Genomic DNA, 19,039 nt, shown 5'->3' with positions numbered 1-19,039 from the left:
CGTCCGAAGCGTCAGCCAAAAAAGAAGCTGCTCCCTGTTGCAGCGGATGATCCGCCAGGATCTTCTCTCTTGGGGTGTTGTCTCTTAGATGGTGGCCCAGCTGCTGTAGACACATAGATCTTGCCGTGCAGGTTGCTTCTACTGCCGGCTTTAATGAGCCTGCCGATGACTCCCAGGCTTGTTTAAGGAAGAACTCTGCCTTCTTATCCAAGGGATCTCTGAGAGTCCCTAGGTCTTCAAAAGGGAACATAGATTTTTTAACTGACTTAGCAACTGCAATGTCGATCTTTGGGGTCTTCTCCCATATGTCCACATCTTCCTCATCAAATGGATCTCTCCTTTTTGAAGATGGTAGTGGCTCTTTCCTTTCCGGCCTTTTCAACCTCTATTAATGAGCATTTTGATCTTTTCATTACCTGGAAAGGAACACCTCTTCCTCTGATCCAACCCACCAAATAATGTCCTGAAAGGGGGGGCGTGGCTATGGAGTGAGCGTGAGAGGACGCTTGATGGGAGAGCTCCTCACTATCCTGCATTATCCTGGTATCCGGACCCTTTCTCTTCGATATATCTGGAGCTGCCTGGGCCCCTTTGGACAGCGGGACCCCCGCAGGAGGACGTGAGCGGCATTCTGGGAGCGGGCGGCTGATCCTCCACGAGGCGGCGGCCATCTTGGACGCGCAGCTCTGCCACTGAGAGCTGCAGCGTCGGCTGATACCGCTACACTGCTGCTCGGGCAGTGAAGATATCGGCTGGCAGAGCAGGGGAGACATGCGGTGAGTGCCCTGAAAGATTGGGCCCTGCGTGTTCTTTCCCCTCCATCACTTAATAACTGCACCAGCCGGCGCCATCACTGTGGGAGGCCCTGTACACCCTCCCCCGCTGCTGCTTTCTCCGTGGGGACCCCTCTTCCTCCCCTGGCCGCAAAGAACTTTATTGGCATAGTGTGGGTCGCTATCCTCACAATTTCACGTGGCCTCCACTCTCTGTGGCCTGAGCGATAATTATCCATTAATAGTCCTGCTGTGCTCACTGTCTACTGAGGACATTTCCGGAGCATATACCTCCAGCTATCTCACTGGATCACGCTGCAGCTAATCATGAGTAGATTTACGGGGTCAGGAGCAGCAGAAAAACTAAAAGAATATGCAAGACCCGATCCCTCTGACAGTGCACGGCCTCTTAGAAATACATCCTCTCAAGTTCAACGTAAAAGTCGTCCCTCTGGGGGTGAAGAGGAGGCTGAGCAAGAGGAACTGACCCTTAAACAGGCGTCTGAGCAATTGATGCAGGCTATCTCCCTAACCGGAACGTCCATGACTGAGAAAATTGAGGATGTTTACACGGAGGTGGGAAGACTTTGTCAAGATATGCAAGCCATGAAGGGACGCATTACGGAGGTGGAGACGAGAGTGTCCCAGGTAGAGGACACCATTACACCTATGGAGGCCAAATTTAAAAAAGTGGCGGGCTCCATGAATGCTTGGAAGCAGAAGGCGGATGACTTGGAGAACAGAATGCGTCGGAATAATATCCGCATCATCGGTCTACCTGAGCGCTCGGAAGGTCAGTATCCTGAGCAGTTTCTCGAAGACTGGCTTAAGACCTCCCTGGGAGATGAATTCTCTTCAGTGTTCGCCATTGAAAGAGCTCACAGGGTCCCTACAAAACCCCCGCCCGCAGGGGCCCCGCCTCGGCCTTTCCTGGCACGCCTCCTCAATTGTAAGGACAGAGATACCATTCTGCGTCTTGCACGATTAAAAAGTTCCATCAAGTTCAACAATGCTGTGATCTCCATCTTTCCGGACTTCTCCATGGAATTGCAGAAGCAGCGGGCACAATTCATCAAGGTCAAGAAACGGCTCAGAGAAAGAAACATTGTGTACTCAATGATATATCCGGCCCGGCTTCGGGTTGTTCACGGAGACACCTCTGTGTTCTTCACGCATCCAATGGAGGCGATTGAATGGCTGCGGTCCCATGGGGGGTCCCCTGCGAAGGAGTCCTAATGTGACGGCTGTTAATTCGAATCCTTTCAGCTAAAGGTCTCTCGGCGGGTATCCAGTTTCCAACAATACCGGACACTGTGCTCAGTGATGGTATCCCCTTGTTTATTTTTTGATGGCGGCGTGAGACTGTACTCCTACATTGTTAGGTTCTTGTTCTGTTTTTTCTTTTTCAAAGGTTTTAGTTTTTATAGTTACTTAGGTAGATGCCGCAGCCGATACCAACTTTGTTATCTAGGTGATATCTCTGCATTCTGTTCGGGCAACATTATGCAACATATCCAGATAGGCAGGAATGGGTTCTGAATTGATATGTATGGCCTGGAATGTAAGAGGCATAAAAACCCCCCGAAAGAAAATTAAGGTGTTCTCGCAAATTAGACAATATCGCCCTCACATTGTGGCCTTGGTTGAGACGCACCTGACCAGAGGTACAGTTCGGTGTGTGCAAAAACCGTGGGTACAATGGTTTCTACATGCCTTTCACACCGGCTATTCAAGGGGGGTTTCACTGTTAATACACAGAGATGTTCGGTGGGAAACCAGGGAGGCCCGGAAAGATCCTGAGGGACGGTTTGTGTTTGTACATGCGCTGATTAACTGTAAGAAATATGTCATTCTGTGTATCTATAACCCCCCCCCCCGGCCAATATGTCAATTATCCAGAATTTGGTCATGAATAATCATCTAAATAAGTTGAGATTGGGTGATGGAGTACAGAGTGGGGGCTCCTCACTCGGGCACATCCTAGCTGTCACAATTTATGGCAGGTAGCGGGTGGCTGGATCTATGGAGAATGCGCCATCCAGAGACAAGGGAATATACTTGCCATTCCTCCACTAAACGCTCCCTATCTCGCATAGATTACATCTTTGGATCTAGCAGCCTTGCGACATGGGTGGATGATATTGAACATGGCAGTAGGGGGATTTCAGACCACAGCCCGGTTGTTCTAAAACTTAAATATGGACCATTGAATAATAGGATAACATGGAAATGTAACCCTTTTTGGCTGAAGCTGATAAAACCGCCCGACAGAACGATAGAGGAATTTCAATACAAAAATTGGGGAAGAAGCAAAAGTGAGTCGTCAGGAAAAAGGTAAATATAGTTATAGAAAAACCTGAGGCAAAGAGTACTAGGTATCATATATTTTATTATATATTATATTTAATTGGAACAGTCAGTCACAGAAACCCAACGTTTTGGCCAAATGGGCCTTTTTCAAGGGTATTATCTAAATAAAATGACAATAACATCAAATTAGGAAATCCCTTCAAGATAATCATTCCATACAGTAAAGGTTCATGACAAATATCTTGTAATATAGGAAACATAAGAGAAAAACAAAAAATAATTACATATAGACATCCATGAACATAAATGAATAAAGCGATCATATACAGAGTAGACTCCATATGTTGGATACCACCATATACATTGTTTATTCTGAGAACAATTGCTTTCATAAGTAATCACATAAGATCTTAGCAAACCTAAAGCAGGTTCAGGGCATCAGAAAAATAGTGCACAGAATAAAGTGAATACCTGTGTAACCTAATGTTCCAATTCCAAGATTGTTCTAAGTAAGGAAAAAGAAAAGGAAACATACTGAGTATAATACAAGATTTAGCCCAGAAAGCAAAAAGTAAAAAGAGGTATATTCACCAATCTTAAGGAGAACCGGGGACAGCGCCGCCGCCTTGTGTGTCTGGATGTGCGTTAAGTAAGGAGAATGGATCCTTTTATTAACCCACAGAAATAAGAGACAAATACCATCAGCTGTGTCAATGGAGGACGCGCGTGACTAACTGTTCCAATTAAATATAATAAAATATAATAAAATATAGGATACCTAGTACTCTTTGCCTCAGGTTTTTCTAGAACGATAGAGGAGTTACGTTGCTTCGTCTCGTCCCACCCTGAACCCCGAAATACTAATTTATTTTGGGACACTCAAAGCCGATCTGAATGGGTTGTTTATCCTCCACGATCGCTTACATTAAACGAGTGACATCGGAAGAGGATGGCGAGATGGAGCGACATTTGAAAGATTCAGAGGCCACCTACATATCTGATCAAACTAATAGTAATAGGGTGGAGTGGTTGTCTGCTCATAGGTTATATACGCACCATATTGACACTAAAACTAAACGTAAATTATATTTTGCCCGACAATCTTATTTTGAAATGGGGAATCAGGCAAGCAAATTTTTGGCCTACTTAGTGCGTCAACAAAATACAACTAACACAGTCTTACAGATTTGCTGTTCAGATGGTACTTTGGCTTCCACAACTGAGGAAATACTGAAGAGCTTTTATGATTATTATAGTTCATTGTACAATTCTAAGACTGATGTTGATAGCCCGGGGTGTCTAAATTATCTGTCAGATATAGAGTTTCCCACATTAAGTCCTTCCCAGCGGGCCTTTATGGATGCTGAGTTTACTCTGGAGGAGATAGAGGATGTCATGAAGGATATGGCCTCTGGAAAAGCCCCTGGACCGGATGGATTTCCTGTCGAACTGTATAGGAAATATCAGGAGATATTGGCGCCCCTTTTGTTGATGGTGTTTCGTGGGATTTGGGAGGGGGGATGCATGCCGGAATCCTTTTATGAGGCTAATATAATAGTTCTAAAAAAAAAGAGGGGAAGGACCCTTTAGATTGTGGCTCTTATCGGCCTATATCGTTAATAAATGTAGATTATAAGATCTTTACGAAACTTTTGGCCAACAGGTTCAGTCATATTACACCTCATACACTCTGATCAAACTGGCTTTAAGCCTGGTAAAAGCACCTCCATCAATATTAGACGAATCCAGTCAGTAGTCCAATATAGCTCTCTGGTGCTGGACAATGAATGGGCATTGGCATCACTTGATGCGGCCAAGGCCTTTGACTCTCTTGAATGGCCTTTTCTCCGTGCATGTTTGCAGAGGTATGGATTCGGTGATAGATTCCAAAAACGGGTCAGTATATTATACATGAAGTCTAAGGCCCGGGTCATCGTAAATAGTTCAATATCTGAACCCTTTTCGTTACATAGGGGAACTCGTCAGGGGTGTCCCCTTTCCCCGGCCCTTTTTGCTCTTGCAATCGAAGCACTGGCAATTCCTATAAGATCCTCCCCTAATATTGCTGGCACAGAAATAGTGGTTCGAACTGACACCATAGGCCTATATGCTGACGATATGGTGATATTTGTGGATAAAGCGGAGGAAACCCTGACGAGAGTGATCACTACCATAAATAAATTCGGTAAATATTCTAGTCTATATATAAATTGGGAGAAATCTGCTTTGATGCCTCTTTCCCATACTCCAATGCCACGACTGGAGACTCTCTCCTCACTACCCATTGTAACCAGTTTCAAGTATCTGGGTGTCCATATTTCTCAAGGCAGTAAGTTCGATTTGCAACTTAACATACATCCACTGTTGGAGATGGTTAAAGCCAAATTTGCGACCTGCGGTAAACTTCCACTGTCTGTGGCCGGACGTATTAATTTAATTAAAATGATATTACTCCCCAAGTTCAGCTATTTTCTCCAACATAGTGCAGTAGTGGTGCCCAGATCCTTTTTCGCTAATTTGAATTCCCAGATTACATCTTTTATATGGGGGAAAACTAGGCCCAAACTCAAACTATCCACTCTGCAGAGACCCAAAAAGGGAGGGGGGGGCAGCGTTACCCGATTTCTTTCTGTATCATCTAGCCGGACAGGCCAAAGCCATAAGTACATGGATGCCCGGCGGTCACCTCCCTAATTCCGAAGATCTGCTTCATGCTGCACAAGTTAGTTGCCTGTTAGGATTTTTGGAAATGAGAAAAATAAATGTCCCGCGGATATTACCCCTGCTTCGTCTGGCACGGTCAGTATGGAAGCAGATTAAAAGGGTGGTTGGATTTGAGGACATTATAGCTGAAATTCCTCTATGGAATAATGGTTACCTTCCAGTGTTACTTGAACACCCATCCGCTGAGTTTTGGGCTCAGTATAATGTTTTCACGATAGGTGATCTATATGATCATGGAACTTTGATATCTTTTGAACAACATAAAGTCAACCGCAATGTCCCAAGATCCCAGTTCTTTCGCTATTTACAACTAAGGTCAGCCTTTCAATTGCACATGAGATGTATAGGTATAGATTCGTCTTTACCCTTGATAGGGATCCTTAAATCACAAGGCCCTCAAGGTCTCATCTCCTCTCTATATACATATATGCTGTCAGTGGGGACAGGATCCACCATAGACTCCGTTAAGAAGAAATGGGAAAGGCTCATCCCAGATACACGGGGAGAGGAGTGGGAAGAAATCCTGAAGTCCTCAATCAGGGCATCTCCGTCTGTTGATAACAGGATGATACAATTATACATTATAAATCAATCAATATTTGACTCCAACTCGACTCTTTAAGATGGGCCGATACCAATCATCGGAATGTTTGAGATGCCATTCAATAGATGCAGATTTTATTCATATGATTTGGTGTTGTCCTATCATTGCACAATATTGGAAGGAGGTGACATTATTAACATCCTTGGTACAAATTCCTGTTCCCCTTGAACCACTGGTTTGTCTGTTTGGAGTATGGGACGAGGAGACATGAGGTCAATGTTGGGATTTTCCTACGGGAGACGCTGTTTATGGCACGAAAGGTACTGGCATTGCGGTGGATGGGGGGGTTCATCTCCCTCTCTCAGGTCCTGGATCAATTTAGTTAATTCGATTATCCCATATAGAACGCACGTTATATCAAAACAGAGGGTGCCCAGGTAAATTTGAAAAGATTTGGGAGAGGTGGAATTCCTCTCACCTCACTTTGTAGAGTGGAGATGTCACATAATAAATAGTTAATTGTGTAGAAGTAGGCTGCGGAATTAATGTTTTTTTTTTTTTTTTTTTGTAGATGTAGGTACGGTTTAAAAGCTAAGCAGATCTCATCACTCGAGTAATAACACAAGACCATTGTGATTTAATTGATATTATACTCTGCCTTATTCTGTATACAACTGGTACGTACACTTTGCCTTATATTTCAATGTCATATGAAACATATGTATACTTTGTATTATGTTTATCATTATATACCAGTATGTATATTATACACTTGTTTATGGTTTAATAAACGAATTTAAAAAAAAAAAAAAAACAATGTCCTGAAGTGTCTTGGTACTCTTGGGATGAGACATGCCCATGGTGGACTTTATTGTCCTGTCCAGCCAGTCAGTATCCTCAGCTTGGAAGCAGGGCCTACCCCCTGTGTCCTCATCCGAGGAGGAAGAGCAGGAGGAATCCGTCAGGTCCGAATCCTCCCCCTTAACTCTACCGATCTTTCAGACTCTGATGACAGTGGTTCTGGCTTCCCTTCTTCCCTTTTCCCCATCATGTGTCTTAAGGACTCCTGGACCTCCGATCTAACGATGGCCTTAAGGTCCATAGCAAATCCGGGTGTTTCTTCTTAGACCATCTGCTGTATACACCCAGGGCAGAGTCTATTATAATTACCTGGTAGATCCCCCTTCCCCTTTTTTTTTGTAGATGTAGGTACGGTTTATGTTATGAATGAGTCACCGGAGGAGGAAAAAACAAAAATACAAGCTAAGTCCAGAAAACCGGAGAGGTTGGTAGCTAGCGGATTGCAGACCCCTGATCCTATTCACAGATTAGAATCTCGTCCCCCGAGATCTCGGGACGAGATCTGAACCCGCGCATGCGCTGTCCCTGGACCGGTGGCCATCTTTCCGGCGTCCATGTTCCCGAAGGCCACCACAACATGGTGGCGGCCAGCAAGGGATGTGCGGGGGCCTCCGGGCTGCGAGAAAATGCCGGCGGAGCCGCCACCCCTGCACCGGAGCACAGCCCGCCGCCACCCCCGCACCGCAGAGCCCCGCCCGCTGCCACCACTGCACCGCAGGTTAGTATATTGCGACCATAAGACGCACCCCCCACTTTCCCCCAAAATTGTTGGGGAAAAAAGAGCGTGTTATGGTCAGAAAAATACGGTAATTGATATTATACTCTGCTTTATTCTGTATACAACTGATACGTACACTTTGCCTTGTATTTCAATGTCATATGAAACATATGTATACTTTGTATTATGTTTATCATTATATGTCAGTATGTATATTATACACTTGTTTATGGTTTAATAAACGAATTTAAAAAAAACCAAAAACAATGTCCTGAAGTGTCTTGGTACTCTTGGGATCAGATATGCCCACAGTGGACTTTATTGTCCTGTCCAGCCTGTCAGTATCCTCGGTTTGAAAGCAGGGCCTACCCCCTGTGTCCTCATCTGAGGAGAAAGAGCAGGAGGAATCCGTCAGGTCCGAATCCTCCCCCTTAACTCTGCCGATCTTTCAGACTCTGATGACAGTGGTTCTGGCTTCCCTTTTCCCCATCAGGTGTCTTAAGAACTCCTGGACCTCCGATCTAATGATGGCCTTAAGGTCCATAGCAAATCCGGGTGTTTCTTCTTAGACCATCTGCTGTATACGCCCAGGGCAGAGTCTCTTATTATAAGTACCGGGTTGATCCCCTTGCACAGGGCACACTCCTTATTGTTCTGCTTGGAACTACGTTTTAGGGGCCTTCCTTAGTAAAGGAATACACAGAGAAAGGGGAGCCTGTTTTAATACAGTGCACTTTCATGTAGATCACTCACCATTCAACTGATTAATCTATGGTATGGGAGACGGAGGCTTAGTTGGTTCCAAAGAACATCTCACCCTGGAGGTGGGCTCGTGACCTGGCTTGCTCTTCAGGCCCGCGTCGGTGCCGAAAAGGCTCCTGTGTCGACTGCAGCGAAGAGGATAGTGGCAGTGATGGCTGTGGCGGCTGCTGCGGTGGCGTCAGGCGACGCTGCTGCTGTGGCTGCTGCATTTCATCCATGGTCTGGATTGCTGCAGGAATGCCACATCTTCTTGGGCACTTGCCCTTAAATACCGGATGGCCCGGCCCACCTCTGGCTCAGTCTTGAGCTTTTAAATCCGGCGCGCTGTGTGCAAGAATCCCCTTAGCCCTGCGCATGCGCAGTCCCAGATGGCCGCTGCAGTCCCCGTGGCTCCACGTCACCGGGATGCGCCAGATAACCTCTTCCGTCCCGTGCGTGCGCATGTCCGGGCGGCCTCACTTTCCGGCGCACTCGGCCCCAGGATACACCAGCTTCCTCCAGCGTCCCCGGCTCTGCGCAGAAATGGAAGCGAGACCCGGCGCACATCGATTGGATGCTCCGGTAACCCCCAGCGCGCGTAGACTGGAACCTTGTGTCAGCTTGGAGACATTTGCCCAAGAGGTCTCAGACTGCAAGGCACTGCACCAACCTCCCGACCGGCGTCACCTCACCTGCGCACGGCATCCTACGTTCCCGGACAGTGTATAGCTTCATTATGCAAGTTCCCACGAGGACAGGAAACCGAACTGATGCGGAAGAGAGGTACCGCCTTTTTATTCATTAGGTTTCCTGTCCTGGTGGGCGGATACCCTCTCTCTCAGGTGGTGCTGTCATGGGAGAAGAAAAAATATGGAATATTTTGGTAAAATTTGCAGTTCATGATATTAAAATATCTGGATAATAGTTGCCGAGGAAAAATCCAAAAATGTAAAAATGAAGGTTAAAAACTGGTGCAAAATGTATAGAGAATACAGCACAAATACTAAAGCCACTAAAAATTAGCAGATTATTCAGAAAAGTGGTGAAGCAATAATGATGAGTCAAGGCCCTAGGCTGTAAGGATTTTCTAAAGAAAAAAAAACGTTCAAGGTAATGAATGATGCACCTTTCCAAATTCAGGGTCTGAACTAGCAGTCATGGCACAGACCCCCATGGATCACAGGAGTGGAAGGGATAAGATCATTAGAACTTTGCTTTCTCTCTGGATAACATCAGCATTTTTACTATTTTTCCTGGATATTAACTTTAATCCAACAGCATCATGTGCCAATACAAAATGGTCTTATTATGAAGCATTATGCAATATGTGGATACCACGTTTAGACATTTGGGGGTAATAATTAGACTTTGAATCACTGAAGAAATGAATAGATAGGAATAAGGAGTGATTTTATCTCCTAATGGACCAACTTTTGCATCTGAGCTTAGAAAGTATCCAATTTTCCAATATGATGTGCAATATCAAGTACTTTTGACCAAAAGATGCGTTTGCCATATCCTTGTACAGATGCGGATTGATCTGCACATTAGCGGTCCTCCATTTCGATCAGTTCAATGTTGAAGCATATGGAAAGCACGAGGTGATGGTTACAAAATTGTATTTACTGTATTATACTCTGGAATGTGAGCTGAGAACAAGGAATGTAATTTCCCAAAGACCTGTTAATGGCAGATAACGGATTTGAACAGTTGCTTTAAAGACCAGCTCTGTTCACTTAAATACAAAAAATGGTGATTAGTTACCTGGGTCTGAGATGTTGCCAGCTACAGCTTTAGCCTCTAGAACCATGGGAGAAATAGTTTTGCTGAGCTCATCTGATGCCTTTTTCACAGCCTCACGGAATTTTGGATCCTCAGAATTCTCTACTTCCCTTTTGGCTACTAATAAAATGCGGTTGGCACGGCGGGCTATACTAGTGGCTCCTGCAACTAACATTTGGGGCTGCATATTAGCCATAGCCACCTTGCATTTGTCAATATCTTTTTTGATGGCTTCCTCTGATGCATCCAAGAGAGACCTTGTATCAATGGCTTCATCAACCAGACCTGTTTCATAAAAATAAAAAAGAATGAATCTTACATGGCAAAGAAAAGCATATGCAATAATCTATACAATATACAAAGTCAAACCTGTCATCTTCTCTACGTTATCAATCCACTGGTTCTTCATGGTTTCAAAGTGCTCATGAGCTGCCTGATTTCCTGGATTACGTAACAGAATTCGAGCTGCAGACACCACCTACATAACATCCAGAACAAGTTTAATAAATGAAACAGAAATCATTTTCAAAATAAAACTGCAAAAATCACCTGATGAAAACGCAAATGACACCAGTCTTACAAACGGTGCCCATGTAATTACCCCACTTGTTCAACTAACAGCTATCCCTCCTGACTCGCCATACTTGCAACTGCTCAGCTGAGCTGAATGTGCATGTGTTTGCTGTGTGGGGGAGCGAAGTAAGCCACTGCTGATATCTACCTGAAGAACAAAAACATCAGGACATTGAGTTCATAAAGACGCTAACCTTTTTTCCTCAATGAAAGGGCAGGGAACCCCCAAACACGTTGGGTAATTGGCAAGAATCAACGGCTAAATTTACACTAATATAGTATAGGGTCTCGTATACTTTGATGCTTTTGGTTGCGCTGCCTTCTTGCAACGTGTCTATTTCGAAGTTCAGTACTTTGTCTGTTCCTCCCAGAATCCTCTTGTTTTCCAGTACACTATATGGTAAAATCAATGGTGTCGTTCAAAAGTACAATTTGTCCCGCAACAAAACATACCCTCACACGGCCATACTTACAGAAAAAAAAATATGGCTCTGGGAAAAAGGGGATCATAAAATTAAAATGAAAGATGGCTCAGGAATTAAGAATGTTACACTGTTCTTTAAACCAAACCTGCGGCGTTAGCTCCCTGGCGGTCTTCACTGCTGCCTGTATTCCTTCCACTGTGGCTTTATTAGCAGCTCCCACAGCTGCTGCTTTCTCAGCTGTGGCCCCCAAACGTGCTGCATGGTTCACAAAATTGGCAGCTCTCTCTTCAAAGACCTATTTCCAATTTTTAAAACAAAACATATAGCGTTTATAATTCATATCGTACCAATTATTTATCAACAGTTCATTTCTACTAACCTCATCTCGGTTGGGTGCATCTAGTGGTGCGGTAGCAGCCACAGCTAAGAGTTTTATAGGCGTGGTGGTATCGCTGAAAACATCAGACACCTCCTGTGTCATCGCCTCCTGCATTCTTGACTTCAGATCCTTTAAGGAAAAAAAATTTGTAAGAAACACTCCAATGGCCAAGCTATATTAGCTAGCAAAATAGTGAGTGTGAAAAGCAAAAGGACATGGCATTAGAATTCACACCAATCTCCTGCAAACATTCCCGCTCCCCTCCTTAATCACCCATATTTGGCGGGTTTGGCCAATTTTAATCTGAAGTGAATTATGGGCCTTTAAATTCATATTTTGATAATCTTTGATGCACTGAATTATGGGAACGTTTTTTTTTTCCTTTCTGCATTTTCTCCTTAAAATCATTGAAGAGAAAACTAAAATGTTCCAATGGCCAATCAACATTAATATTGGACAAGGTTACCTTTAATGCCTCCTGGAGCTGAGCTGCTACTGCACGAGCCTGGGGCGCATCTCCCTCACCACGTATAGCCAGTTCAGCAAGTTGCCCAGCAAGCTGTTCCACACGGTCACATTTGGCCAACATCTCTTGTCGGAAAGGCCCCATCATTGAGTTAGCTAAACGTCGTCCTTCAGCTACTAGGCCACGAATGGCAGCCTGACCTTTAAGTAGAGGTAGAAAAAGACCAAGATCAACACAAACTCGCAGGAATATGGGGTATGAAAGGCTGTGTATTTATTAAATGTTTAGGTTCAATTTTCATTTAAAAACAACATTCAATATTCTCCAATGGAGAATCTGAAAGTTATATATTCAAGAAAAGAAAATTAGAGGGACAAACATGCAGATAGTATAGGAGTACTCAGAGGATAAATCTTGTTTTTACAATAGGTGGGCAGCGATGCAGTTCCCCAAATTATATAGTATTTTTCCCCCATTGTATCTGCTACAGGATAATAGTATCCATAGACTTGCCAAGTGTGAATAGCTGATCACAAGGTGAAAGAAGGCTTATTCTTAAAAACATTTGTTTTGTGACCACTCACATTCTGTACATGACTTTTATATAGATAAAAAGGAAGATTTCTTTTTTTTATGGACACAGTATGTACTATATACACTTTGGCCACCTGATCTATTCCTAATCAAGGACAATCAGAATTTAGGAACGGAGTCCTGTTGATTTTCAGCTATATTTGCCTCTGGATCTTTTATCTTTGTGGGCAGAGATATTAACCTAGCTTTTGTGTCATGAGATAGATGAAGTCATGGCATTAGGAGATAGGTGTGTTAAGGGTGAATCACGCCTTGCAGTGCTGGGGTCCTGGGTTCAAATCCCACCAAGAACAACATCTGCAAGGAGTTTGTATGTTCTCCCTGTGTTTGTGTGGTTTTTCTCCGGGTACTCCGGTTTCATACCACATTCCAAAGACATACTCATAGGGAATTTAGATTGTGAGCCCCATCGAGGACAGTGCCAATAATGTCTGTAAAGCGCTGTGGAATTAATAAATAAATCACACCATCTCTCTCACCATCACCATCTTCACGAACTTCTGGGGACATCCTCTATTTCTATATAATATGGTATCATATTATTCACTAATTTTTTCCATTGATTAATAGTAGAAGGCTCCCCCCCCCCATCCACCTTAACGCTATTGCTTTCCTAGCCATAAATAGAACTTCACGGAGAAATATTCTATCATAGTGCACCCACAGGTCTTCATCCACAATTCCCAAGATACACAACTCTGGACTAAGTTTTATTGGTATCCCAGTTATCTATTCTAATGTAGTTATCACTTCACTCCACTATCTTCGTATTACCCCACAATTCCAAATAAGATGCCAGAAATCCGCTCCCAATTCCCCACACCCATGACATTCATCAGTTGCCAGTCTGCCAAATCGACTGGCCAAAAGTATTGACACCCCTGCAATTCTGTCAGATAATACTCAGTTTCTTCCTGAAAATGATTGCAAACACAAATTCTTTGGTATTATCTTCATTTAATTTGTCTTAAATGAAAAAACACAAAAGAGAATGACGCAAAAAGCAAAACATTGATCATTTCACACAAAACTCCAAAAATGGGCGAGACAAAAGTATTGGCACCCTCAGCCTAATACTTGGTTGCACAACCTTTAGCCAAAATAACTGCGACCAACCGCTTCCGGTAACCATCAATGAGTTTCTTACAATGCTCTGCTGGAATTTTAGACCATTCTTCTTTGGCAAACTGCTCCAGGTCCCTGATATTTGAAGGGTGCCTTCTCCAAACTGCCATTTTTAGATCTCTCCACAGGTGTTCTATGGGATTCAGGTCTGGACTCATTGCTGGCCACCTTAGAAGTCTCCAGTGCTTTCTCTCAAGCCATATTCTAGTGCTTTTTAAAGTGTGTTTTGGGTCATTGTCCTGCTGGAAGACCCATGACCTCTGAGGGAGACCCAGCTTTCTCACACTGGGCCCTACATTATGCTGCAAAATTTGTTGGCAGTCTTCTGACTTCATAATGCCATGCACACGGTCAAGCAGTCCCGTGCCAGAGGCAGCAAAGCAACCCCAAAACATCAGGGAACCTCCGCCATGTTTGACTGTAGGGACCGTGTTCTTTTCTTTGAATGCCTCTTTTTCTCCTGCAAACTCTATGTTGATGCCTTTGCCCAAAAAGCTCTACTTTTGTCTCATCTGACCAGAGAACATTCTTCCAAAACGTTTTAGGCTTTTTCAGGTAAGTTTTGGCAAACTCCAGCCTGGCTTTTTTATGTCTCGGGGTAAGAAGTGGGTTCTTCCTGGGTCTCCTACCATACAGTCTCTTTTCATTCAGACGCCGACGGATAGTATGGGTTGACACTGTTGTACCCTCGGACTGCAGGGCAGCTTGAACTTGTTTGGATGTTAGTCGAGGTTCTTTATCCAACATCCGCACAATCTTGCGTTGAAATCTCTTGTCAATTTTTCTTTTCCGTCAACATCTAGGGAGGTTAGCCACAGTGCCATGGGCTTTAAACTTCTTGATGACACTGCGCACGGTAGACACAGGATCATTCACGTCTTTGGAGATTGACTTGTAGCCTTGAGACTGCTCATGCTTCCTCACAATTTGGTTTCTCAAGTCCTCAGACAGTTCTTTGGTCTTCTTTCTTTTCTCCATGCTCAATGTGGTACACACAAGGACACAGGACAGAGGTTGAGTCAACTTTAATCCATGTCAACTGGCTGCAAGTGTGATTTAGTTATTGCCAACACCTGTTAGGTGCCACAGGTAAGTTACAGGTGCTGTTAATTACACAAATTAGAGAAGCATCACATGATTTTTCGAACAGTGTCAATACTTTTGTCCACCCTCTTTTTTATGTTTGGTGTGGAATTATATCCAATTTGGTTTTAGGACAATTCTTTTAATTAAATGAAGATAATAATACCAAAGAATTTGTGTTTGCAGTCATTTTCAGGAAGAAACTGAGTATTATCTGACAGAATTGCAGGGGTGTCAATACTTTTGGACACGACTGTAAATGGATATCTGGATATTCACATTCTAGGAAATGGAAACAGGTGAATGGTACGTCTCATTTGCAAATATCTATAAACATCCCTATGGAGGGATCCCAAACTTTATATGAATTTGTTCTAATAACACAATTCATGGGACCGTGAGCCACATGTGGCTCCCGAGCTACAGGTTGGGGACCCCTGCTCTAGAGCAAGTTGAGTAGAAGCAATTCTAGAATTTAATAGAAAGCTATTTAGGGAGGATATTAAGCTTGTGGGTCCTTGAGTTGATAGCACTCCTATAAATGGATATCTGGATATTCACATTCTAGGAAATGGAAACAGGTGAATGGTACGTCTCAATTGCAAATATCTTTAAACATCACTATGAGGGATCCCAAACTTTATATGAATTTGTTCAAATAATAATAATAAAGGACTGATTCTTTTTAACCTCTTTATTAATGACCTAATGGATACGACTGAGAGATACGGTAAGTGTCAGTCATTGCTGACGACACCAAATTATGTAGAACAGTAAAAACTGACCTGGACATTACAATATTGCAGAACGATCTGAATAAGATGACTGAATGATCAAATACTTGGCAAATAAGGTTCAATGTATATTAATGTGGAGTAATGCACCTAGGACGGAGTTATTCTATTGCTGCAAATACGTTAAAAAAATAGGACATCTCCACTTGAGAAAACAAAGTGAAACGCGCGTCAGGGCAGTTGTGGTGGGCTCATCAAAATCCTCCCTTATCATGGTTAAGCACTACACAATACATTGAACAGCATATGGCACTTTAGCTCTTGAACACTTCTTGTCTATCTATCTTGCCTATTTCTCAATGTCCCTATTGGGAACTGATCTATATGGTGCATGTCATTACTGCTTATATATGTTTTGCATTGGATTTTGATGTTTCTCCCTATTCTTATCCTTCTTATTAGACCTCTATTTATTATATCATTAATAATGAATTTTTAAATGTATTCAATAAAAGGTGTTTTTTATTTACTCCTTTCCTTGGTGGTTCTCGGTTACTCCATTTTTTCTGTTCTTTTTGAGTTTATATTAAATGAGAGTATACTTGGTACTACAGAACAGGGGAAGGACTTGGGTATTCCGGGTACAAGTAAGCTGAGCAGCAGTACTTAATGTCAAGCACCCGCAAAAGCAAAGAAGATTTTAGGATATATAAAGAGAGATACAATCCTGAGATCCCAATGTATTGTTACCTCTTAATAAATCACTGGTGAGGCCACATCTAGAATATGGGATCCAGCTTTGGGCTCCACATTTAAAAAAGGATATTCAGAAGTTAGAGTCAGTTCAAAGGCGAGCAACTAGATTACTACAAGGGATGGAAGGTCTCTCATATGACGAGAGGTTGAAAAAGTTGGGTTTGTTTAGGTTAGAAAAAAAGACGCCTCAGAGGAGATCTTATTTACATGTATAATTATATGTGCGGTCAGTATATGACTGGTACATGACTTATTCCTTCGAAAAACCATACTAAGGACCATGGGGCACTCCCTACGGGAGGAAGAAAGGCAAGTCTGGCAGCTAAATAGGAAAGGGATCTTTACACTTAGAGCAAACAGACTACAGAATGCCTTACCACAAGTAGTAAGGGCAGACACTAACATCTTTTAAAAAACAGCTGGATGATTTCCTCGATACACATAACATTGTTGGTTATAGTTAAATTAGTGACAAAAAGTAGAATTGGTCGAGAAAGGTTGAACTTCACAGACCTGGGTCTTTTTTCAATCTTTGTAAGTATGTAACTATATAAGGGTCTTGTAAGAGCTAAAAATCTTGCATAACTCCTGTGCAAAAAAAACAAAACAAAAAGGAATAGTGCTTATAAACTAAACTACTGCCCCATCTGTTCGGACAGCCAGGAACAAATCCTCTATTATAGAGTTTCTAAAACATCCTAATGGGGTGTCACCAGACTAACAAGGGGCCTATGTAGATGGGCCAACAGCAACTGGAGAACAGCTACAAGCATTCAATGACCTGGGCAGACAGGATGACCGCACTTCACACACATAGAAAGATCATTACCAATCATTCTGTGCACAGAGATCATCATAACACTGACAGGTGAAATATATTGCAATGCCGGAGAATTGAAATGCATTCTACCAGCGATCAGACTACTAAAAGTTAAAATACCATAGAGTGATTAAGAAAAAAAATACATTTGTAAAAATCAGAGCAAAAAATATTTAAATCAATAAATAAGTATATTTATGAAAAAAAACTTTTTATCGATGCAATCTCTAACACTAACAATATTTATATCCTTCAGTGAATTCTATAAAGAAATAAAAACTGTGACAAAAAAAACTATGCTTTTTCATCATACCGCCAAAAACACCAAGGTTACTTACCGGTAGCCGATTTTTCCGGAGCCCATGACGGCACACATGAGAGAGGATCCGCCCAGTCAGGACAGGAACCCTACTGAAGATAAAAGGGGCGGTACCTCTCCCTCGCTTCAGCTGGTTTACAGAGCATGAGAGGCTTCCCTGGGTTAGTACACATGGTAAAACTATCACATTATTTCTAACTAAAAAAGCACCCAAACTATAGTGCACACCAAAGGAGTGAAAAGGGGGGGAATATACAGGTGCCGTCAACCGGCTACCGCAAGTGACCTTGGTGTTTTCCTGTCTCCTATGACGCACACGAGAGACTTTTGTAGAATAAGACACCATAGGGAGGGACCACCGCTTGCAGCACCCTTCTACCAAAGGTTAGGTCAGTAGAGGAAGATAGATCAAGTCGGTAGTGCTAAAAAAAAGGTGGAAGGTGAGGACCAAGTAGCGGCTTTACAAATTTGTTCAATCGATACCTCAGCCTTCTCTGCCCAGGAGGTAGCCAAGGCTCTGGTGGAGTGAGCCTTGATGCCTTCTGGAACCGGAGCGCCACTTGCAGAGTAGGATAACATAATGGCCTCCCTGATCCATCTGGCAATGGTACTCAGCTACCCCGTACCCTTTTCTACCATCCTGAAAGGCTACAAAAAGGAACTGATCTTTCCTCCACTGACTAGTTATTGACATATACTGTAATATGGCTCTTCTTACATCTAATGTATGGAACTTTTGTTCCCCAGGGTTTCTAGGATTGTTACAGAAAGATGGCAAGGAGATCTCCTGCTTCCTATGAAACTTTTGGACTACCTTGGGGAGGTAGGTCGGGTCTGGTCTTAGAACCACTCGGTCATCCAAGATCTGCGTATATGGAGGGCATATAGATAGAGCTTGTAGGTCGCTCACTCTCCGGGCTGATGTTAAGGCTACCAGTAACACAGTTTTAAGTGTAAGTAGCTTTGGTGACAGCTCTAGTAGTGGTTCAAAGGGATCTTTGGTTAAGGCCTATAAGACTAGGTTGAGGTCCCAGGGTGGTATCTTTGGGATAATGACCGGCCTTGACCTGCCACAGGACTTTATGAACCGGGACACCCACCTATTGGCTGCTAAGTTGCAGTTATATAGGGCCCCCAAAGCTGAGACTTGGTCTTTGAGTGTGTTAGTGGCTAACCCAAGTCGCAGCCCCGACTGTAGGAATTCTAGGATAGGTCCCACTGGAGCTAGATCCCCCAAGGGTTCCACTAGGAAGTCTAGGAACTTTTTCCATGTTCTACCGTAGATTTGGGATGTTATAGGTTTCCTGCTTTT

General features: G+C 43.2%; 1 protein-coding gene across 3 annotated transcripts in view; it reads right to left on the bottom strand.

The window, feature by feature from the left end:
- The window catches only part of VCL (vinculin), a 272,569-nt gene that overhangs the window by 28,138 nt on the left and 225,392 nt on the right, over positions 1-19,039 (bottom strand). For all 3 annotated transcript variants that reach the window (XM_073581038.1, XM_073581039.1, XM_073581037.1), the window contains exons 12-16: positions 12,297-12,496; positions 11,831-11,959; positions 11,597-11,746; positions 10,823-10,931; positions 10,436-10,738 (exon numbers count right to left, since the gene is read on the bottom strand). In XM_073581038.1, coding sequence (XP_073437139.1) covers positions 10,436-10,738; positions 10,823-10,931; positions 11,597-11,746; positions 11,831-11,959; positions 12,297-12,496 — 891 coding nt within the window. The remainder of the gene's footprint in view (positions 1-10,435; positions 10,739-10,822; positions 10,932-11,596; positions 11,747-11,830; positions 11,960-12,296; positions 12,497-19,039) is intronic.

The sequence above is a fragment of the Dendrobates tinctorius genome, unplaced genomic scaffold (genome assembly GCF_039654945.1).
Source record: "Dendrobates tinctorius isolate UK_male_01 unplaced genomic scaffold, ASM3965494v1 ptg000068l, whole genome shotgun sequence".
Taxonomy (NCBI): domain Eukaryota; kingdom Metazoa; phylum Chordata; class Amphibia; order Anura; family Dendrobatidae; genus Dendrobates; species Dendrobates tinctorius.
This window is presented reverse-complemented; position numbering and strand designations above follow the sequence as displayed.